We start from the raw sequence: 16,686 nt of genomic DNA, 5'->3' as shown, positions 1-16,686 counted from the left end.
ACGCCAGACAGAGATAGTAGCGCCAGAACTGCTTGGACGAAGGCAAGCAGTCTTCATTCTGCAATGGCTTGTTTTTATTGCTATATTCGACGCTGAACGGAAGAACGCAATGTTGGAAATGCAGGAAATGGAATGAGAACTGCTTCACGGATCCAGCTGCAAAACTTCGTTGGACCAACCCGTGACCACGCGGCCGAGCTCTTGATCAGCCGAAATCTCGTCCTCATCAACATCACGAGTGACCGACAAAAAGTTTGCCTGATACCGGCACGCAGTATTGATAGCTGAGTGCTGGAAAGCGGTGTTGAAGCCTGGAAGCAGAGCAGCCGGTCGCGCACTGTTCTTCTGTGTGTGCGGTAGATCTGGAACTGCTATGGAGCGGCCACTCACGACCCCGGTATGGTCACAGTGTGCTGGCTGTCAGCTGACCACTAAGTTGTTTAGTGTCACACGTGTACTGATCATGCTGGTGCTGTACATATCCGACCAGCAGGGCCTGCTCACAGGTGCCACTGGGCTCAGACCTAGCATCCAGCATCCAAACATCATGGGTCAGTATCTGGCCGATTACAGTTTCCACACGGGCAACACGGGCGCGTTCCACCCGCAAGGCCGTCCCAAGCGCGATCCGCGCATCCGACTGACCGGCGGTTATGGGCCCGACCGATGCCTGGGCCGCGTGGAGATGCGCGAGGATGGCGCCAACGGTAACTGGAGCACGGTGTGCGCCGCGGGCGGCTGGGACTTCCGCGCCGCGTCCGTGGCGTGCTACGCGCTCGGTTGTGGCATGCTGCGTCAAGTGCTGCTGGAACCGCAAACGGAGAGCACTCCACCCGTGCAGTACTTCAATCCGCGCTGCAACGGCATAGAGACGAGCTTGTTTGACTGCATGTTGGATGTTGGTGGGACACCGGTGGATCCGTTCGACAAGGACGGGCCGCAGAGCAGCACATGCAATGGGCCCGTCGCCCGAGTGCGTTGCGCACCGCCATGCCACCTGTGGCAGTCCGATCACAAGTACGTCTACCGCTACAAGCGCTCCGGCTATCGTCCCTTCAAGTTCCACTCTCACACGCCGGTCTGCAGCTATCCGCTGTGCGCGCACCCGGGGCCACCCAGGAATGGCAGAGTGCTGGGACGCTATCTGAAAACATACGGTGCGGGCACAATCCTGGGCTTTGCGTGCGATGCCGGATTCACGCTGACCGGCACGCCCTGGCTCTATTGTACACACGCTGGTCTGTGGAATGACATGCGACCTGCTTGCGAACCCAGTAAGGCTTGCTTTGTTGACATTTACAGTTCGTAATCATGTTCACCAGTGTGCATGCTGAAAACTACAGTGCTGCTCAATGAACTGATGCGATCGCGCGAGTCAAGTTTGCACCCTGCACCAGCTCACATCCCAGCGTTTGCAGTTCGAGGGCTGCATGGGGTCCTGGAGTGGTGTTTGCTGGCTTGGTCGCATTTCAATGAGCAACATTGTACATAAGAGGCGATGTTGCCCTCAGGTCTTTGCATTATCAAGAATAGCTGGTAGTCATGTGAACGCTGCCGAAGCTTCCATGAACTGTGTTGATTTTGTATACCGATTTGATATGAAGCGTATCACTTGCAACATGATTGTGGATGGTGACACTGTGCATGCACATACATACATCATCAAAAGGGTACCGTACACTACCAGTGTGGGCCATCGCGTGTTGATCCGCTGCATTGTAATACTAAGCACTAAGCACTGATGGCACATGCGAAACTTCCTAATCTGTAATCTGCTTGTGTTTCTCAATACTATTGTATAGTCCGTTGTAACGCGGACGTGCAAACTTTACTTTACTTTTTACTGATGAACTTTGTGTTGTTTGTCTTGCAGTTCCCGGTCAATGCTCTCCTCTGCCGCAGATTCAGAACGGGATGATGTCGGAGACAAACCTGCGCATCGGTAGCATTGTCACGTATAAATGCGACGCTGGATATCGGTAAGCCGGCATGAGCTGGACTGATAGCCTGGCATGAAGTCGATATGTACAGTTTAATGTACAGTTCTGGTCAGAGACATCTAACAAGATGACAAAAGTAGCGCCCCGCTTAAGTGAGCAAAGTGGTGTTCTTACATGACACGGGCCATGGCCAATAGGCGGTCTTCCCGCCGCGGGCATAATCAGGCCATCAGGACCGTTTGACGTCACTTCGGAAATTTCAGGACCGTTTGACGTAAATTCGGGAATGTCAGGACCGTTTGACGTCATTTCAGGAATAATGTTTCGACCTTTTGACCTTTGACCTTCCCTAATATGTTGCTTCGCGCTGCAAGAAAAGCACGCTCTGTCTGTCATGATGGCTGAATCTTGCCCTTGCCTGCCCTTGCCTTGCCTTAAAAAAAAAGAGTGACTGACGCTCATGCAAATTGTGAAAATTGATCTATATTCCCATACATTGTAGGTTGGCAGCCCAAAACATGCAGTGATGTACCAGCCTTCACCAGCCACAGTGCATGGTACTTTCAATTACTACAGAAAAAATGGCTTGATCACTGAGGTGATAGCTAATGGCATGCAGAGTGCGGCTCAATGAATTCCGATCGTGTGAGTCAGCGTTGCGCCATGCATGAGTGAAAATCCCAGTGTTTGCAGGTCCAACTTAGGGCTGCCCAGCGCCTGGCGCGTAGTTGACTCACACGACCGGATTTCAATTTTCATTGAGCAGCACTGTACATAAAGTGACCAGTACATTCTTAAGAAGTCTTGGGGCTTCCCGCAGCTTCATAGCAGAAGAGAGGCTTGGGTTGGAATTGGTTCAGATTTGCAGTGAGACTGGAATGGGTGTGTCCAGCCAAACCTCTTTTCCAGTACAGTCTTCCAACTGAAATCACTGAAATCTAAATTCACGCTAGGATAAACTAAGACTGACATTGCTTTCATTTTACTGTGCACTTTGTTGTGTAGATTGTCCGGAGAAGCAACGCTAACGTGTGTTTCCAATGATACCTGGTCTAGTCAGCCACCGACCTGTCGTAAGATTCACAGCAATATTCTCACATCTCACGATCAGTGTAGCAATACTTTGAAGTACTGAAGAGGCAGAAAATTTCGTCGGTCAATAATTTCGTCCAACTCCAAAGAAAATGAGTTCGTCCGGTTGAAAATTTCGTCCACGGATCATAAGAGTGTATAGAAAAGCTGGACAAATCGATATTCGTCCTACATTTAATTTAGTCCAAAAGCTCCTTGGACGAAAAAGACGAAATTAAATTCCAGACGAATATTTCTGCTTATACAGGACCCATGTGTAAAGACATGGATGTACAAATATCTGAGCGAAACCGGGGGTTCATGTTATATTCATTAGCTACTCACTAGCCAATGTTAACTCATTGCTTACTGCACCCCTTCATTGTGTTGTTCTGGATCCACCCCACTCCGCCTTGCTGCGTGAAGAGTGCAGATGAAGAAAAAGAGCGTAGCACACATTCAAACAGTGTAGGAGTTATGCTCATTGTGTATACAAGAGGCTCTTGGATTTGAATCAAGAAATGACCTTTAATAAACTGCTTCTTGTATTATAATGAGCATTTTGTATTGGAATTCCAGGCATCCAAGCAACGCATTGATAGCACATTATGTGTGCATGTGTATGTGCTTGACTGAATTTGCAGTATGCGACACGGTCAAGGACATTGTGTTTATCCTGGACGAGTCGGGCAGCGTGCAGCCGGACGATTTCTCGCGACAGGTGAACTTTGTGTCGCAGTTTGTCATGCAGTATGAGATCGGCGCCTCGGCTCTGACCCAGGTGGCTCTGGTGCGCTATGGCTCCACGGTGGAGCTGGAGTTCAACTTGAACACGTTCTCCTCACAGCAACAAGTGCTCACCGCATTGTCGGCGATACAGTACACGAACCGTGGCAATACGAATACTGGCGGTGCCATACGCCTTGCCGCCACTCAGATCTTTGTCACGGCCGGGGGTGTGAGACCGCTGGCGCCGGATGCCACTCGCGTGTGCGTGGTCATCACAGACGGCCAGTCCAACATCGGACCTAATGTCCGTGGTGAGGCCGACACGCTGCGTCAGCTGGGCGTGAGGGTCATTGCCATTGGTGTCGGCACGGGAACGGATCGCACCGAGCTGGAAGCCATCGCCTCCATGCCGTTGTCGGCCAACGTGTTCCAGTTGACGGCGTTTGATCAGTTCAACTCAGTGCTGCAGAATATCAGAGATGCAGCTTGTGCAGGTAGGATTTAGAAGGAATGGTGTATTGTGTAAACTGGTGCATGAATGTACCAAGACAACATCAGATTTAGGTAAACACATTTTACGTTAAATAGCAATGAAAAATATCAATTGTGCACTCATAACCATGTATAAACAATTAAAATGAAACAATTCCAGAACGTTTTCGTGTGACCATCATCAGTGGAACATCGTCACATAGTAAGAATCACTAAAACAACCAGTTATATAGCTACAGTAATATGAAAAGAAGCGTGAGAATGCAGCACAGCTAGCGGTTATGCATAACGCGTGTAGTGTGAACCTTTGCAGTGTATCTGAGAATGGTAGCAGTAGATGAATGTGGCAGCTGTGAGTGCGTGTGAACAAAAACTGGTGAGTGCGTATTATATAAAATAATACGCACTCACCAGTTTTTGTTCACACGCACTCACAGCTGCCACATTCATCTACTGCTACCATTCTCAGATACACTGCAAAGGTTCACACTACACGCGTTATGCATAACCGCTAGCTGTGCTGCATTCTCACGCTTCTTTTCATATTACTGTAGCTATATAACTGGTTGTTTTAGTGATTCTTACTATGTGACGATGTTCCACTGATGATGGTCACACGAAAACGTTCTGGAATTGTTTCATTTTAATTGTTTATACATGGTTATGAGTGCACAATTGATATTTTTCATTGCTATTTTACGACTGTTTTCTCCTCGTCGGTTATTTAAACATTTTACGTTCCTATACAATATTCATGCTTGAGTGTCCGCTGTGAGGTACAAGTGTGTGTAGTGGGGTTTTGAAATCGTCACGCGAACTTACGCATCTATGAGCGACATCCACAAAACCTGCTGGGAGAGTACGCGTGTACTCAAGTCTCATCCTGAGCACGTTCTTTCTTCTTTTTTTCAGCTCCAGTATAGCTGTATTTTTCATTGCAAAGCCGTCCTCGATTGTTGTGTTCGTTGTTCAAACGAAGTGGACATTCAATCAAGAAGGCAGAGGACATAGGAGCCTGATTGGAGTTTCTTGTGGCATAGGACAGCCACACAGAGAGTCAGAGACACTTTGCGATTTTCTGAATATAAAATACCGTACGCACGATGCAGAGTTCAATTTGTGCGATATCAAAATTGTTTGTGATCCACCACATTGAGCAGAACGCGATCCAAACACAAGCTTACCGACGGTTAGGCTGCCGAACTGACTGGACAAATGATCCCTGACTCCACCAGACGCCAGAAATCGGAAACCATGTCCTTTGCCGCGACGTCCATCTCCAAAAAGAACTCCATCTTCGTCGTGAAAAGGCTTGAAATACTCAATATTCAACGGAGATTCGCGGTCTCACGCTTTCTCCGGCAGATTGAATCATTCTTTTTTTGTAGCACTTGCAGGGCAGATCCCCGCCACTACTTCAACAGGGTTTCGCTTCACCGTGAGCATGTCTGGAACAAGCCATGTCGAGGTTGCAAGCTACCCGTCTCAGCAAGAAATTCGAAATTTCAATGGTGGAAGGTATACTGCGAACAGAATTTCAAAAGGTATGGTTCGCGGCGCGATCGTTCTACCTACGTCATTCAAACTTTGCAGGATGCAGTGCTGCCAAATAATTTTCGCCCAAAATCGGACACCCTTCACTGCCAAGGCTGGCCACATGGTGCGAATTTTTCTCCTCGGCAAATTTTTTACAGTGAATTCAAAATATCGCCTAAAACACCATGAAAATTCGCTTCGTTGCCATGGTAACCCCAGAGTTGTCATGAATTAAATATTGTTTTGTAATGATGAGTGTGGTTGCACACTGACTCTGTACAGACTGTCAGTGTACATGCCATCCAGCCTGATCCAGGCATGTTACTTTGAACTTCCACAGCCAACCGCTAGCCTTTTTAGAAGCAAATGTACAGTGATTTGTGCCTTCAGTTGCGCTGAAAAGTGAAAGTACAGGACTTCTGCATAGGAAAGTAATGATCTCCGACATTTTGGCTGCTTTTCGGACGTTTCCCTTTTCGGACCGGTTTTCGGAAGAGCCTTCAAAAATCGGACACTGTCCGAAAAATCGGACGGTTTGGCAGCACTGAGGATGGTTCTGACCTACACGGTAGGCATGGAACCACAGGGTTTGATGCCATAGCTGACACACAAAGTCACACACACAGCACATTCGTGTGCACAGATACTAAATTAGTGGACGTCGTCATCTTCTTCCCGCTGATCTCAAATGTACGATGACGTGCTATTTCGCCTGACGAGCTCTTTGCGAACCCATTGCTGCCCGAATATCACTGACGAAAGGCAAAACAGCAGGGTTTGGAGCTTTGAGCATCCTTCCGACATTAGGCACACTATACTGTAGGTTATTGTGGCAGTAACTGCACTTCATAGCTGGTGGTTTGGGGGGGGGGGGGGGCTGATACGTGTAATTTATGGAAGGTGCAAGTAGAAAGAGGATTTACCAAAACTAGCTCCAGTGAGTTTCTGGGTCATTTCATAGTCCTTTCTAAGGCATATGCGTATAATATGACCCGTGTGACTTGTGTTCTCTGTTTTGTGACGTGGGACGTACATGCGTATCTTTGCAGGTAGCCGTTGTTGCTGCCCTGATCCAGGTCGCCCGGAGAACGGAGATAGGATACTGACGAATAGCACGGACATTGCAATTGGTACCTCGGTGACGTACAGTTGTGATCCTGGCTATGTGCTCCAGGGTAGTCCAGTGGCCGTGTGTGTGCAGGGACTTGTCTGGTCACAGCCTGTACCCCTATGTGGTGAGCATTGAGCCATTACCATACAGTTGTTATGCATACGATTCAAAAACAGTGGCGAGAACCTCAGGAAACCGGCCACAAAACCTGCACGGACACAACTGAATAATATACCCTAGAAAAAATATTAATTTTATCACCAATAGCTGCCTCAAAAACCGCCAACGTGGCGGGGGCTCATGTTGATAAATTCGTAATTGACATTTTCCAAATACAGTTCTAGACCCTCTCTAAGACTGATAGACAGACAAATGGCTGCTCACTAGCAGTGTAAGTAACTATCATCACATGCGTGGGTGAGGCCACCTAAGGACTCGCCGCCGCTCCAACACAGATCTCCACAAGTTTTTGCTGGCCGGATACACCACTGTTGCAGATATTCCCAACATGTCACACACTTGTTATATAACGTTTGAATTCAATGTGCGGACAGTACTGTTGTGTTCTTTGTGCGGGACTCATCAGAATCACTTCCAAATCATGCAGAAAGCTGTTAACGTAGAATTTTGACAGCTATGTTCTTTAACAGCCATCTATAAGTATCCCCCAAAGGCTTTCGCCTATCGAGGGGGTTTCCAAACTTTCCATAATAGCAAATCTGTAAAAAGAAGTGATGAGTAATAGGTAAGCAAAGAAATACATAAAGACATAGTCTAATGCAGAGCTCTGCACTTGAACATATGAATGTGCTATTCTCGTTCTCAGGCTTACCAGTATGTGATGACCCTGGCACGCCTCTCAATGCTATCAGGACACCTAGCGGCACGCCAGGTCAAGGCTTCGATGCCGACGACACCGTCAGCTACACATGCGTGGAAGGTTACCAGCTGCTCGGAGCGCCAACACGTACATGCCAGGCGTTCGGCCAGTGGAGTGGTCAGCCGGTGTCCTGCGAACGTAAGTTTGTTTGAGTAGAAGAAAAACACATGGGAGCGAGTTATGAAGCAACTATCCACGACTGTAACAAGGTAATAAGCAGTCAGTCAGTCGTGGATAGGTGCTTCATAACTCGTTCGCATGTGTTTTTCTTCTATTTTACATTTCTTACTGGCTCAGTATTCTAGGTAAATTTGTTTGTTTGTTTTATTTTACTTCACCAGATACACAGGCACTTACTATTGATGCTTTCTCGACTAACCATACAGCTAGTCTCTCAATAAAAGATGAAGAAAGCCAAGCATTGATCTGTCCACGAGTGCTGGAGTTGGACTCCTACAGAGCCAGACGTACAAGAGTGTCAAAAATAATTGTAAAACTGACCGAGGTGCTAGGATTGTGCGTGTTGGGCAATGCACTGTGGGCTGTGTTTGCCGGGCAGTGGAGGTATTGCTCCCTAGATGACATCTTGCAGTGTGTAACACTCTAGCGGGTGTTGTAATGGATTTCATGCTATTTCTCTGCATGCAGGCGTTTGCTGTGGAAATCCCGGCCTACCAGACTTTGGTAGTAGAGTCGGAAATGGTTTCTGCTTCGGTGACCTGGTCAGCTACAGTTGTAACACAGGATACGGGTTGATTGGTGTTCAGAATCAACGCTGTCAGGCCACCGGTCGCTGGAGCGGCACAGTGCCGACGTGTGACCGCATCAATGGTAAGCCGGGCTGCCACGTGTGTGTGTGTGTGTGTGTGTGTGTGTCCAGGTAGGGGGGGGGGGTATTGTACGTGGCTCAATCATTGTGCTTGAGCAGATTCACTACTCCTCTTTTTACGCAGTTACTTGGATTATCTAACACCTCCTGTGCGTTTAAAAATGGATTTACATACATAGTACATACTGTGATCAAAAGAGCCCGTCCCATGGCTGCCACTATACCCTGCATTGACGGTATTGTGGTGTTTCTGTTCACCAGACGGATGCGCCGCACCCTGCAATCCCCTCAACGGCGTCCACGAGCCGTCGCGTGGATTCTTCCAGATCAGCGAGACGGTGTTTTACTTGTGTGACCCGGGTTTCTACCTGAGAGCCGGCGATGCCACATCACGGCAGTGCCAGGCTGATGGGACCTTCAGCGGAACATGTCCAGTGTGTGAGAGTAAGCTGGCCGCTTCTCTTTAGATATTCATTGGTTTGAGGGAAAGATTCAAACGGGAAAAATCGGACGAAAAAATTGACTGTCACAACCAGGACACGAACCAGGGACATTCGCTTGAGGCCAGCAATAGTTAGACCTGATGTTTGACTTTTTCTGTGGATTCCCCGGTGACTATTGTAATTGATTAGTGCCTTGCTGCAGTGGTGGTGATGTTGCTACAAATGCGGAGAGGCAAGCTGACTGAAAGAATGGCCAGTTTGGGTGTACAGTGCTGTCGGGTCCTGAAGAACGTAGCGCCGAAGAACGACCAGGCTGGAATTTCACCACGCACAGCATACCAATATGTATACACGTTGACTCTACTGTGCATAGACCATAGTAGATGAAAATAAGAAGGGCCTAGGCTACGAGGCTGACCCCCTACCAGTTCTTCGGAACCCGACAGTATTGTAAATGTCTGGCACATCAAGATGATCTGTTGATGTAGTGGAGTAATCATCTTTACTCTTAGTGCAATGGAGATTGTTAGGATGGAGTCTGTGAAGGGCATCTGCAGTTATTCTGATCCTGTGTGCTTCTCGTTGCATTGCAGGAGGCTGCACCAACCCAGGACCTATCGCCAACGGTCTACTTTCGGGCACCTCGTTTGGTCCTGGCGATCAGGTTCGGTACAGCTGCTCTGATGGCTATCTGCTGGTTGGTCAGGCCACGCTGACGTGCCAGGACGACGGGGCATATGACAGTCCGGTGCCATCGTGTGCAGGTATGTAGCAATGCTAGGGGCTGCATCCTGTCCCTCATGCTTCTGTGACTGTTGGTATTGAACTGCTGCAATACAGGTTGTGCGAATGACATCATCCGGCGCTTTGGGGGAGAGCAGCATACCAGTGCATGCGATGTCGCTCCATACAACACACCTTTAATGATGTAATCATATAACCTCCACAGGTACACAAATGCATGGTCTGATTGCGTGAACGGAGGCAATGGCAGGGTATTGGCGCAAACTATTCTGTTCTTTTTTCACTGCCACAGCCGTCCAATGTCCAGACCCGGGCTTACCTGCCAACGGCATTCGTACTCCGGCAGGACCGCCGTTCCCGTTCCGTACAGAGATACGCTACACGTGCGTTCAGGGTTACACACTAGCCGGTAACAACCTTCAAACTTGCCTCAGCAGCGGCCAGTGGTTTGGAGAGCAGCCGAGATGCATAGCACCATGTACGTATCCGTTCTGGTGTCCAAATACCGTAACTAGAAAAAACACATGAAGAATGAAACACTACTTTGATGCAGGGGCACACACACGCTCGCACCCACGCACACACACACACACACACACACACACACACACACGCACGCACACACACACATACATACATATACGCATGTGCACACATGCACGTATTCTGGGGAACCATTCTATATCCATTTTAAATAAGATTTGTTCTAAAGAACGAATCTCCTCCGAGTGGCGAATTTATAGATACTGTGACAATTGTGTACTGCATGACTCCAAACCCAATCCTTGTGTCTAAGAATTGCAGTCCGAATAGGTGGTTTGTATCTTGATTCTTGTTAGCAGTCCTTAAAAAATACTGAGTAATGTCATGATAGGTATTTACTCAATCAGTAGCTATTGGTATTGTCATGCCCCACGGTGATGGAGTTTCTCGGATGTGTGTGCTATCTTCAGCTGTAGTGGATGGTGGATGGTCCGCTTGGACCAATTGGACGACCTGCACGCGGTCCTGCGACGGAGGAGCCCGTGTTCGCTTCCGCTTCTGCGACAACCCACCACCGTCACCTGGCGGGGCTTTCTGCGAGGGTTCGCAGTTACAAACGGAGGTCTGCAACGAGGAGCCATGTGTCAGTAAGTGGGATTACGAGCTTCTTTACCAGTATGTGCTATCATGATAGGTCACATGATTTACTCAATCAGTAGCTATTGGTATTATCATGCTACACAGTGATGGAGTTTCTCGGATTTGAACATGCACAAAATGTAGAAGATCACCTGTCGATAAAGATCACCTGTCTTAAGAGACCGGTCACCTAAGCCACCACAATTATCATGATTCAATACACAGCTCGACCTGTGTAGAAAGACCATCTGTCTGTGAGGATTAGATTTCTGTTGCGACTCCGAGTGGTGGGCGTACTTTGAAAAGTTTCTCTACACATTGTATAGGTGTACCCCCATTAGTATGACATCGGTTACAAGACAACCTCATTAGTATGACATCGGTTACAAGACAACCTCATAAGTATGACATCGGTTACAAGACAACCTCATTAGTATGACATCGGTTACAAGACAACCTCATTAGTATGACATCGGTTACAAGACAACCTCATTAGTATGACATCGGTTACAAGACAACCTCATTAGTATGACATCGGTTACAAGACAACCTCATTAGTATGACATCGGTTACAAGACAACCTCATTAGTATGACATCGGTTACAAGACAACCTCATTAGTATGACATCGGTTACAAGACAACCTCATTAGTATGACATCGGTTACAAGACAACCTCATTAGTATGACATCGGTTACAAGACAACCTCATTAGTACAGGATGATCAAAAATCACCTAACGCATACATTCACGCCCGGATAGTAGATAATACTCGTAAGACAAGCACTTTGAAATCCCCCGATGTCTGAAACACATACATTCACTACTGGATAGTGGATAATACTCGTTATAAGACAAACAATTTGAAATCCCCGGGGTTATCTACTAACGAGGGTAGACCTGTATTGTTATACTGGTTGCACTGCTGGTTTTTCAGCCTGCAGGACACCGCCGATACCGATTGCCGGCACTCGCTCCAGCTCGGGACCGTTTGAGCCAGGCTCCACCGTGTCCTTTAGCTGTGCTGTCGGCTACGACCTTACCGGGTCTGGGGTCTGGATGTGCCAGCAGGATGGCAATTGGCAGCCACAAGTGGTTGGGTGTGATCGTAAGTTGACGATGCTGCCGTCTGATGGCTGGTTTGTGTGTGCAATTCACAGTCCCAAAGATGCTTGCACAGTTTTCTCGGCCTTTCTTTGTACTTGACTTACCTGTGATGTTATGTCCCGGGACTGTGGTGGTACTGAGTGAGTGTGACTTGCCTATGATATACTGGCCGGTGGGTGGGTCATGTCCGGGAGTGTAAAGATTCGCTGGGTTATGTCCGGGATGCAGTGAGTTTTGACTGCTTTTTTATTAAGAGTAGATCTACTTCCGGAGAAATGATTTTCTGCACATTTATGGATTCTGATGTACGATTGGGTGTGGGTTGTGAAAAGTTGTAGGTCAAAGCGGTGAGAAGTCTATCTTATTGCCTGGTTTGTTGTTTATGTGTGTGTGTGTTTGTGTGTGTGTGTGTATATGTACATGGTGTGTGTTCAGTTGTAAGCTGTGATTTCCCTGGCGCCCCGGACAATGGCCGTATCACGGGGACGCAGTACACGTACAACAGGACGGTGACGTACGACTGCAACCGTGGTTACAATCTCCGTGGCGACTCCGTGAGGCGTTGCCAGGCCGACCGGACATGGACCGGCTTTCTGCCGTTCTGCATGCCCATATGTGAGTTATGAGAACCGTGTCATGTGGCGTGTGCTGCAGCTTGCAACCTGTGGAGCGCTATAGAGCTGGTGTGATTACACCATCAGTTGAGATGCTTCGCCCAAGTAGCGGACGCGCAGCACAGCACTGCACTTGCACTAGAAACTCATGCCGCATACTTAGCGCCCATTAAAAAGTCCGCTGACTCCTGTTGTATACTTAGCGCCCATTAGAAAACGCGCCATGAGATCATTCGCATAACCTCTGTAGCAGTCATTGTTATTTGATCTGGATTTTATTTTATGTAATCATTGAAGTCAGACAACACATGCACTATGGAATCTCAGAAATATCTTTCGCCTTGTCGACAACCATTGGCATGCCTAGTGGTTCCAGAAGAGTAGTTCCAAGTGGCAAAGAATTTAGCCTGAACATGGCACAAGTGAGGTAACCAAGTTTCTCTCTCTTGCTCCCTGTCTCTCTGTCTCTATCTCTCGATCTCTCGGTTTCTCTGTTTGTCTCTCACTCTTCCCTGTTTCTTTGTCTGACTCTGTATCATTCTTTAACTGTCTCTATTTCGTGTTTCTCTGTTTCTCTCTTTTCTTCTGTCTCTGCCCATGTCTGTCTGTCTGTCTGTCCATCTGTCTTTTCGCTCCGTGCATTTGTCTCGCCAGTGTGCCCGATCCCTGATCCACCGTTGAATGGAGGTCATTCCAGTGATGGTCCTTTCCTGGTGGACAGCTCAGTGACATTCTTCTGTGATGCAACCTACCTGTTCCAAGGTACACAGACCTGGGTCTGCACACCATCCGGACAGTGGAGCTCAAGCGAGGCAAGATGTGAACGTAAGATTTACTCATGTCCTTGAGCAGCATCTCTCTGCTTGGAAGCGGAATGATTCATTCCAGCCGTGTTGCGATCCACAGTTAATGGTGCACGGCCACATATGTGTAGGACGGCTGGTGTCATTTATGGTCATCGTGTGCATGCTGAACCTAGGTTGAAATTTTTAGGGGGGGGGGGGGGGTGACGTGCCCCATACGGGCTACTCGCCTGCTAGTACTACCTAGCACTACAATAATTCGTGTCACGATCAGTCAAGCCCAGCCCGCACTGTTTGCCTTTCTCATGTACAGAGCTTGAGCGGTGCGACTCGCCGGGTATCCCCGACAACGGCTTTCTGAGCACCACGGTGTGGCCGGAAGGCACGACGGTGACGTATACGTGCCGCTCCGGGTTCAATGTCCTCGGGGATGCCACGCGCACATGTCAGCGTGCAGGCAACAACCAGCTGGGATGGACTGGAATCTTACCAACCTGCCAAGGTCAGTTTAAAAAAATTGAACTTCTTTACTAATCAGTCCACATGCCTGGTGCGAGCTGCTTTTCATCACGTGTATATGCACTCGTATAGGGGCAGTAGCAGCCCTAAAGATGAACCGTGACTAGAAATCGTGCAAGGTACAAACAATACAATAACATGTTGTATGATCATTACCCTTTTTACATGACTGTGCCTTTGCCAGGAAATCACTCAGAAAATGCCCCTTGTGTCTAAGTGCAACATGTGCAATTTTGTATAGCCGGGGTAAAACCTTCACCAGTGTTTAAGCACCAGCAGATGCTGGTGTGTGTGTGTGTGTGTGTGTGTGTGTGTGTGTGTGTGTGTGTGTGTGTGTGTATGTGTATGTGTGCTTGTCACGGTATGTGCATTTGTGTGCGTGTGTGCGCGTGTTATAGCGAGGATGGGGTTAGAAATAAAAAGCATCGTGAGTGATGTTCTAGTTCTGACGAAGGTATTTGTGCTCTTGCTGGTTGTTCAGATGCCAACGACAAGGATGCTGCACCATGACACTCTGTTAGCACTTTGACTCCACGTGCACGTGCCATGAATTTCATTCTATTTCTACTAAATTCTTCACATCAAGTTGAATCTATTCCCTTGCAATTGAACTTTGCCACTAGTCACGTCTCACATCTTTCAGCATGCTGGACATTATTGTTTTTTTGCAGCAACTTTAAAAAATATCATAATCATACACGGTTGTTGTGACTACAACGTTTTGCCCGGTTTTTCTTCGGCCATGTTTTAATCGTCAAATGAGTCTGCAGTATGTAGATCCCGATTCTCGGGCACTAGTATGTTGATCTTTGCCATTTGAGGAGATTTTAATTCAATGGACAACTTTGGCATGGCTCGTGTAGGTGTAGTTTCTTCTGCACGATTTTTGATCTCAATCCATGACAGAACAAGATGCTTACATCAGTTCACTAAAGGATGATCCAGCGTGTTGTATGGCCATTGGATTTTGTATTGCCAGAAGTTTGCATGTACTGCGGTCGGCGGTCGTGGTGCAATGAAAAGTCTTACCTTTTCTAAAGTGGCCATTGTGCGCCGTACCTTGAAGGGGTCAGTGGCTTGTGCAACTCATGCACCGTTACAGCATTTTCTTGATCTACGTTCACAGGCATCATTATAAATATACAGTGGAGATCGGATATAACGACCTTGTATATAACGACAGATTGAGTTTTGCGACACAATTCTGTTGCCCAAATTAATAAATTTCATGGTTCGCGTGAGACTCGGCTGGAAGCCGAGTTTTCCGCATTCGCCGTGGGAACGCCACCACCCTCTAGGATCAAAGGCGCTGTTGCCCAAGTCGTTTAGTAAGTCCTTTGTGAAGATCGGGTTTAGTGACAGATCAAATATGATGACATTTCGTTCTCTCCCAAAGGAGTGTCGTTATATGACTTATATACAATCTCCACTATAGTGACTAGACCAACGCATATGGCCGATTGGTTTGCAGGCCTGGCTGCGAATCATGAGGTCCCGAGTTCGAGACCCGCGCTGGCAGCAGGGAGCGTGTAAAAAGACTTTTTACGCGTGTTGAACTGCGCCGACACCCACGGTCAACTGGGTACTCACAGCTCGAGTGAGGATAACAAGGATGCAGTTTACAGGGTTATGGGCCGTTACACGCCCGATTGGTTGAGAGACTCACCTCCTCTCCCCTGACTCACTTGTGAGGTCTGCATTCGCCACTAAGGTGTAAAGGCATAGTGGTGGCCTGCGGAAGCGAAGGCTATAGCTTGTGTGTTTCTGAACATTCAAGTGATGCTAACGCGGATCCCGCGAATATTATATATTATTATTATTATTATTACTATAGTGACTCAGAGTAGAACTACATGACCGTATATTACAATTCTAGTAAGTAGTAGCAGCCAGGTTGGTTTGGTTTGTGCGTTTGTCCGTTCAATAATGAACACGTTTTAGTAGTAGTCAGTCAGTGGCCGTAAGTGTACAGTGAAACTGTTCAGTAATTAGTATAAAAACTGGATATTTTTATTTATTTTTTATATATCGTCTCCACTTCATGGCACATAATAATACATAGCCAATACAAGAAAGGGAGGGTGAATCCAACCACGGAAAATAGCATTATCAAAAGAAGAAAAGGAAGGGAGGTGTCACCATGTGACGGTCAACAGCAGGTAGCATGACTGTGTCAACAGCAGGTAGCATGACTGTGTCAACAGCAGGTAGCACAATACTATAAACAACTTGTACTCAGGCCTTTTCTCTTCATCTTGTATCTAAAGTAGTTAGTTTAGTTGTCAGGTTATCTGGCCTTTCTAAAACAGAAGAGTGAGAACCCCCCCCCCCCCACAGAATCACCCACACAGGCGACCTCTTTAGCTTTGCTGCATGCTTTCATCATCTCAATCAAATCTTCGCCCAGGAGTCCTGATCATGAATCTTGTTTTTGTTTCGAAAGTCTAATGCCCACTACATGTAATGTCAAGGGGACAGATTGTGAAAGAAGTGGGAGTAAAGTACTTTTGGAAGCACCTGGGGATACATGTATCCATTTCCAGTCCTTTCATCTCCAATATAGAGGATATAGAGGATATATAGAGGATATATAGAGGATATGGAGGGTGGCTATAGTAGATTACTGTATTTCATGTCCCCTGGAGTGGAGACAAGAATAAAATTATTGACGTTTCACTGTACAAGTGCCAGAGTGCAGTAATCACCTGATCACTGATAACGGTGTGTAGCACCAGCAACTCAGCAGG

At 47.4% G+C, this 16,686-nt stretch overlaps 1 protein-coding gene across 1 annotated transcript; it reads left to right on the top strand.

Annotated features, from left to right (window-relative positions):
• The first annotated feature begins 244 nt into the window (after window positions 1-244).
• On the top strand, window positions 245-14,904 carry LOC135823968 (sushi, von Willebrand factor type A, EGF and pentraxin domain-containing protein 1-like). The gene is made up of 16 exons (XM_065336847.1): window positions 245-1,274; window positions 1,874-1,979; window positions 2,946-3,013; window positions 3,656-4,234; window positions 6,818-7,003; window positions 7,706-7,897; window positions 8,408-8,590; window positions 8,850-9,032; window positions 9,625-9,795; window positions 10,068-10,253; window positions 10,729-10,905; window positions 11,834-12,004; window positions 12,439-12,618; window positions 13,272-13,442; window positions 13,734-13,922; window positions 14,421-14,904. Exons 1-16 carry the CDS (start codon window positions 374-376, stop codon window positions 14,447-14,449), a joined length of 3,672 nt encoding a protein of 1,223 aa, XP_065192919.1. The 5' UTR covers window positions 245-373; the 3' UTR covers window positions 14,450-14,904.
• Window positions 14,905-16,686: the final 1,782 nt, after the last annotated feature.

This window comes from Sycon ciliatum, chromosome 8 (assembly GCF_964019385.1).
Source record: "Sycon ciliatum chromosome 8, ocSycCili1.1, whole genome shotgun sequence".
NCBI lineage: Eukaryota > Metazoa > Porifera > Calcarea > Leucosolenida > Sycettidae > Sycon > Sycon ciliatum.
This window is presented reverse-complemented; position numbering and strand designations above follow the sequence as displayed.

Excerpts from the sequence above, each read along its gene's own strand:
- LOC135823968 (XM_065336847.1), top strand. The coding sequence starts at position 374 with ATGGAGCGGCCACTCACGACCCCGGTATGGTCACAGTGTGCTGGCTGT. Across the intron at positions 1,275-1,873 it reads GCGACCTGCTTGCGAACCCA|TTCCCGGTCAATGCTCTCCT; the intron begins GTAAGGCTTGCT and ends TTTGTCTTGCAG. Across the intron at positions 8,591-8,849 it reads GACGTGTGACCGCATCAATG|ACGGATGCGCCGCACCCTGC; the intron begins GTAAGCCGGGCT and ends TCTGTTCACCAG.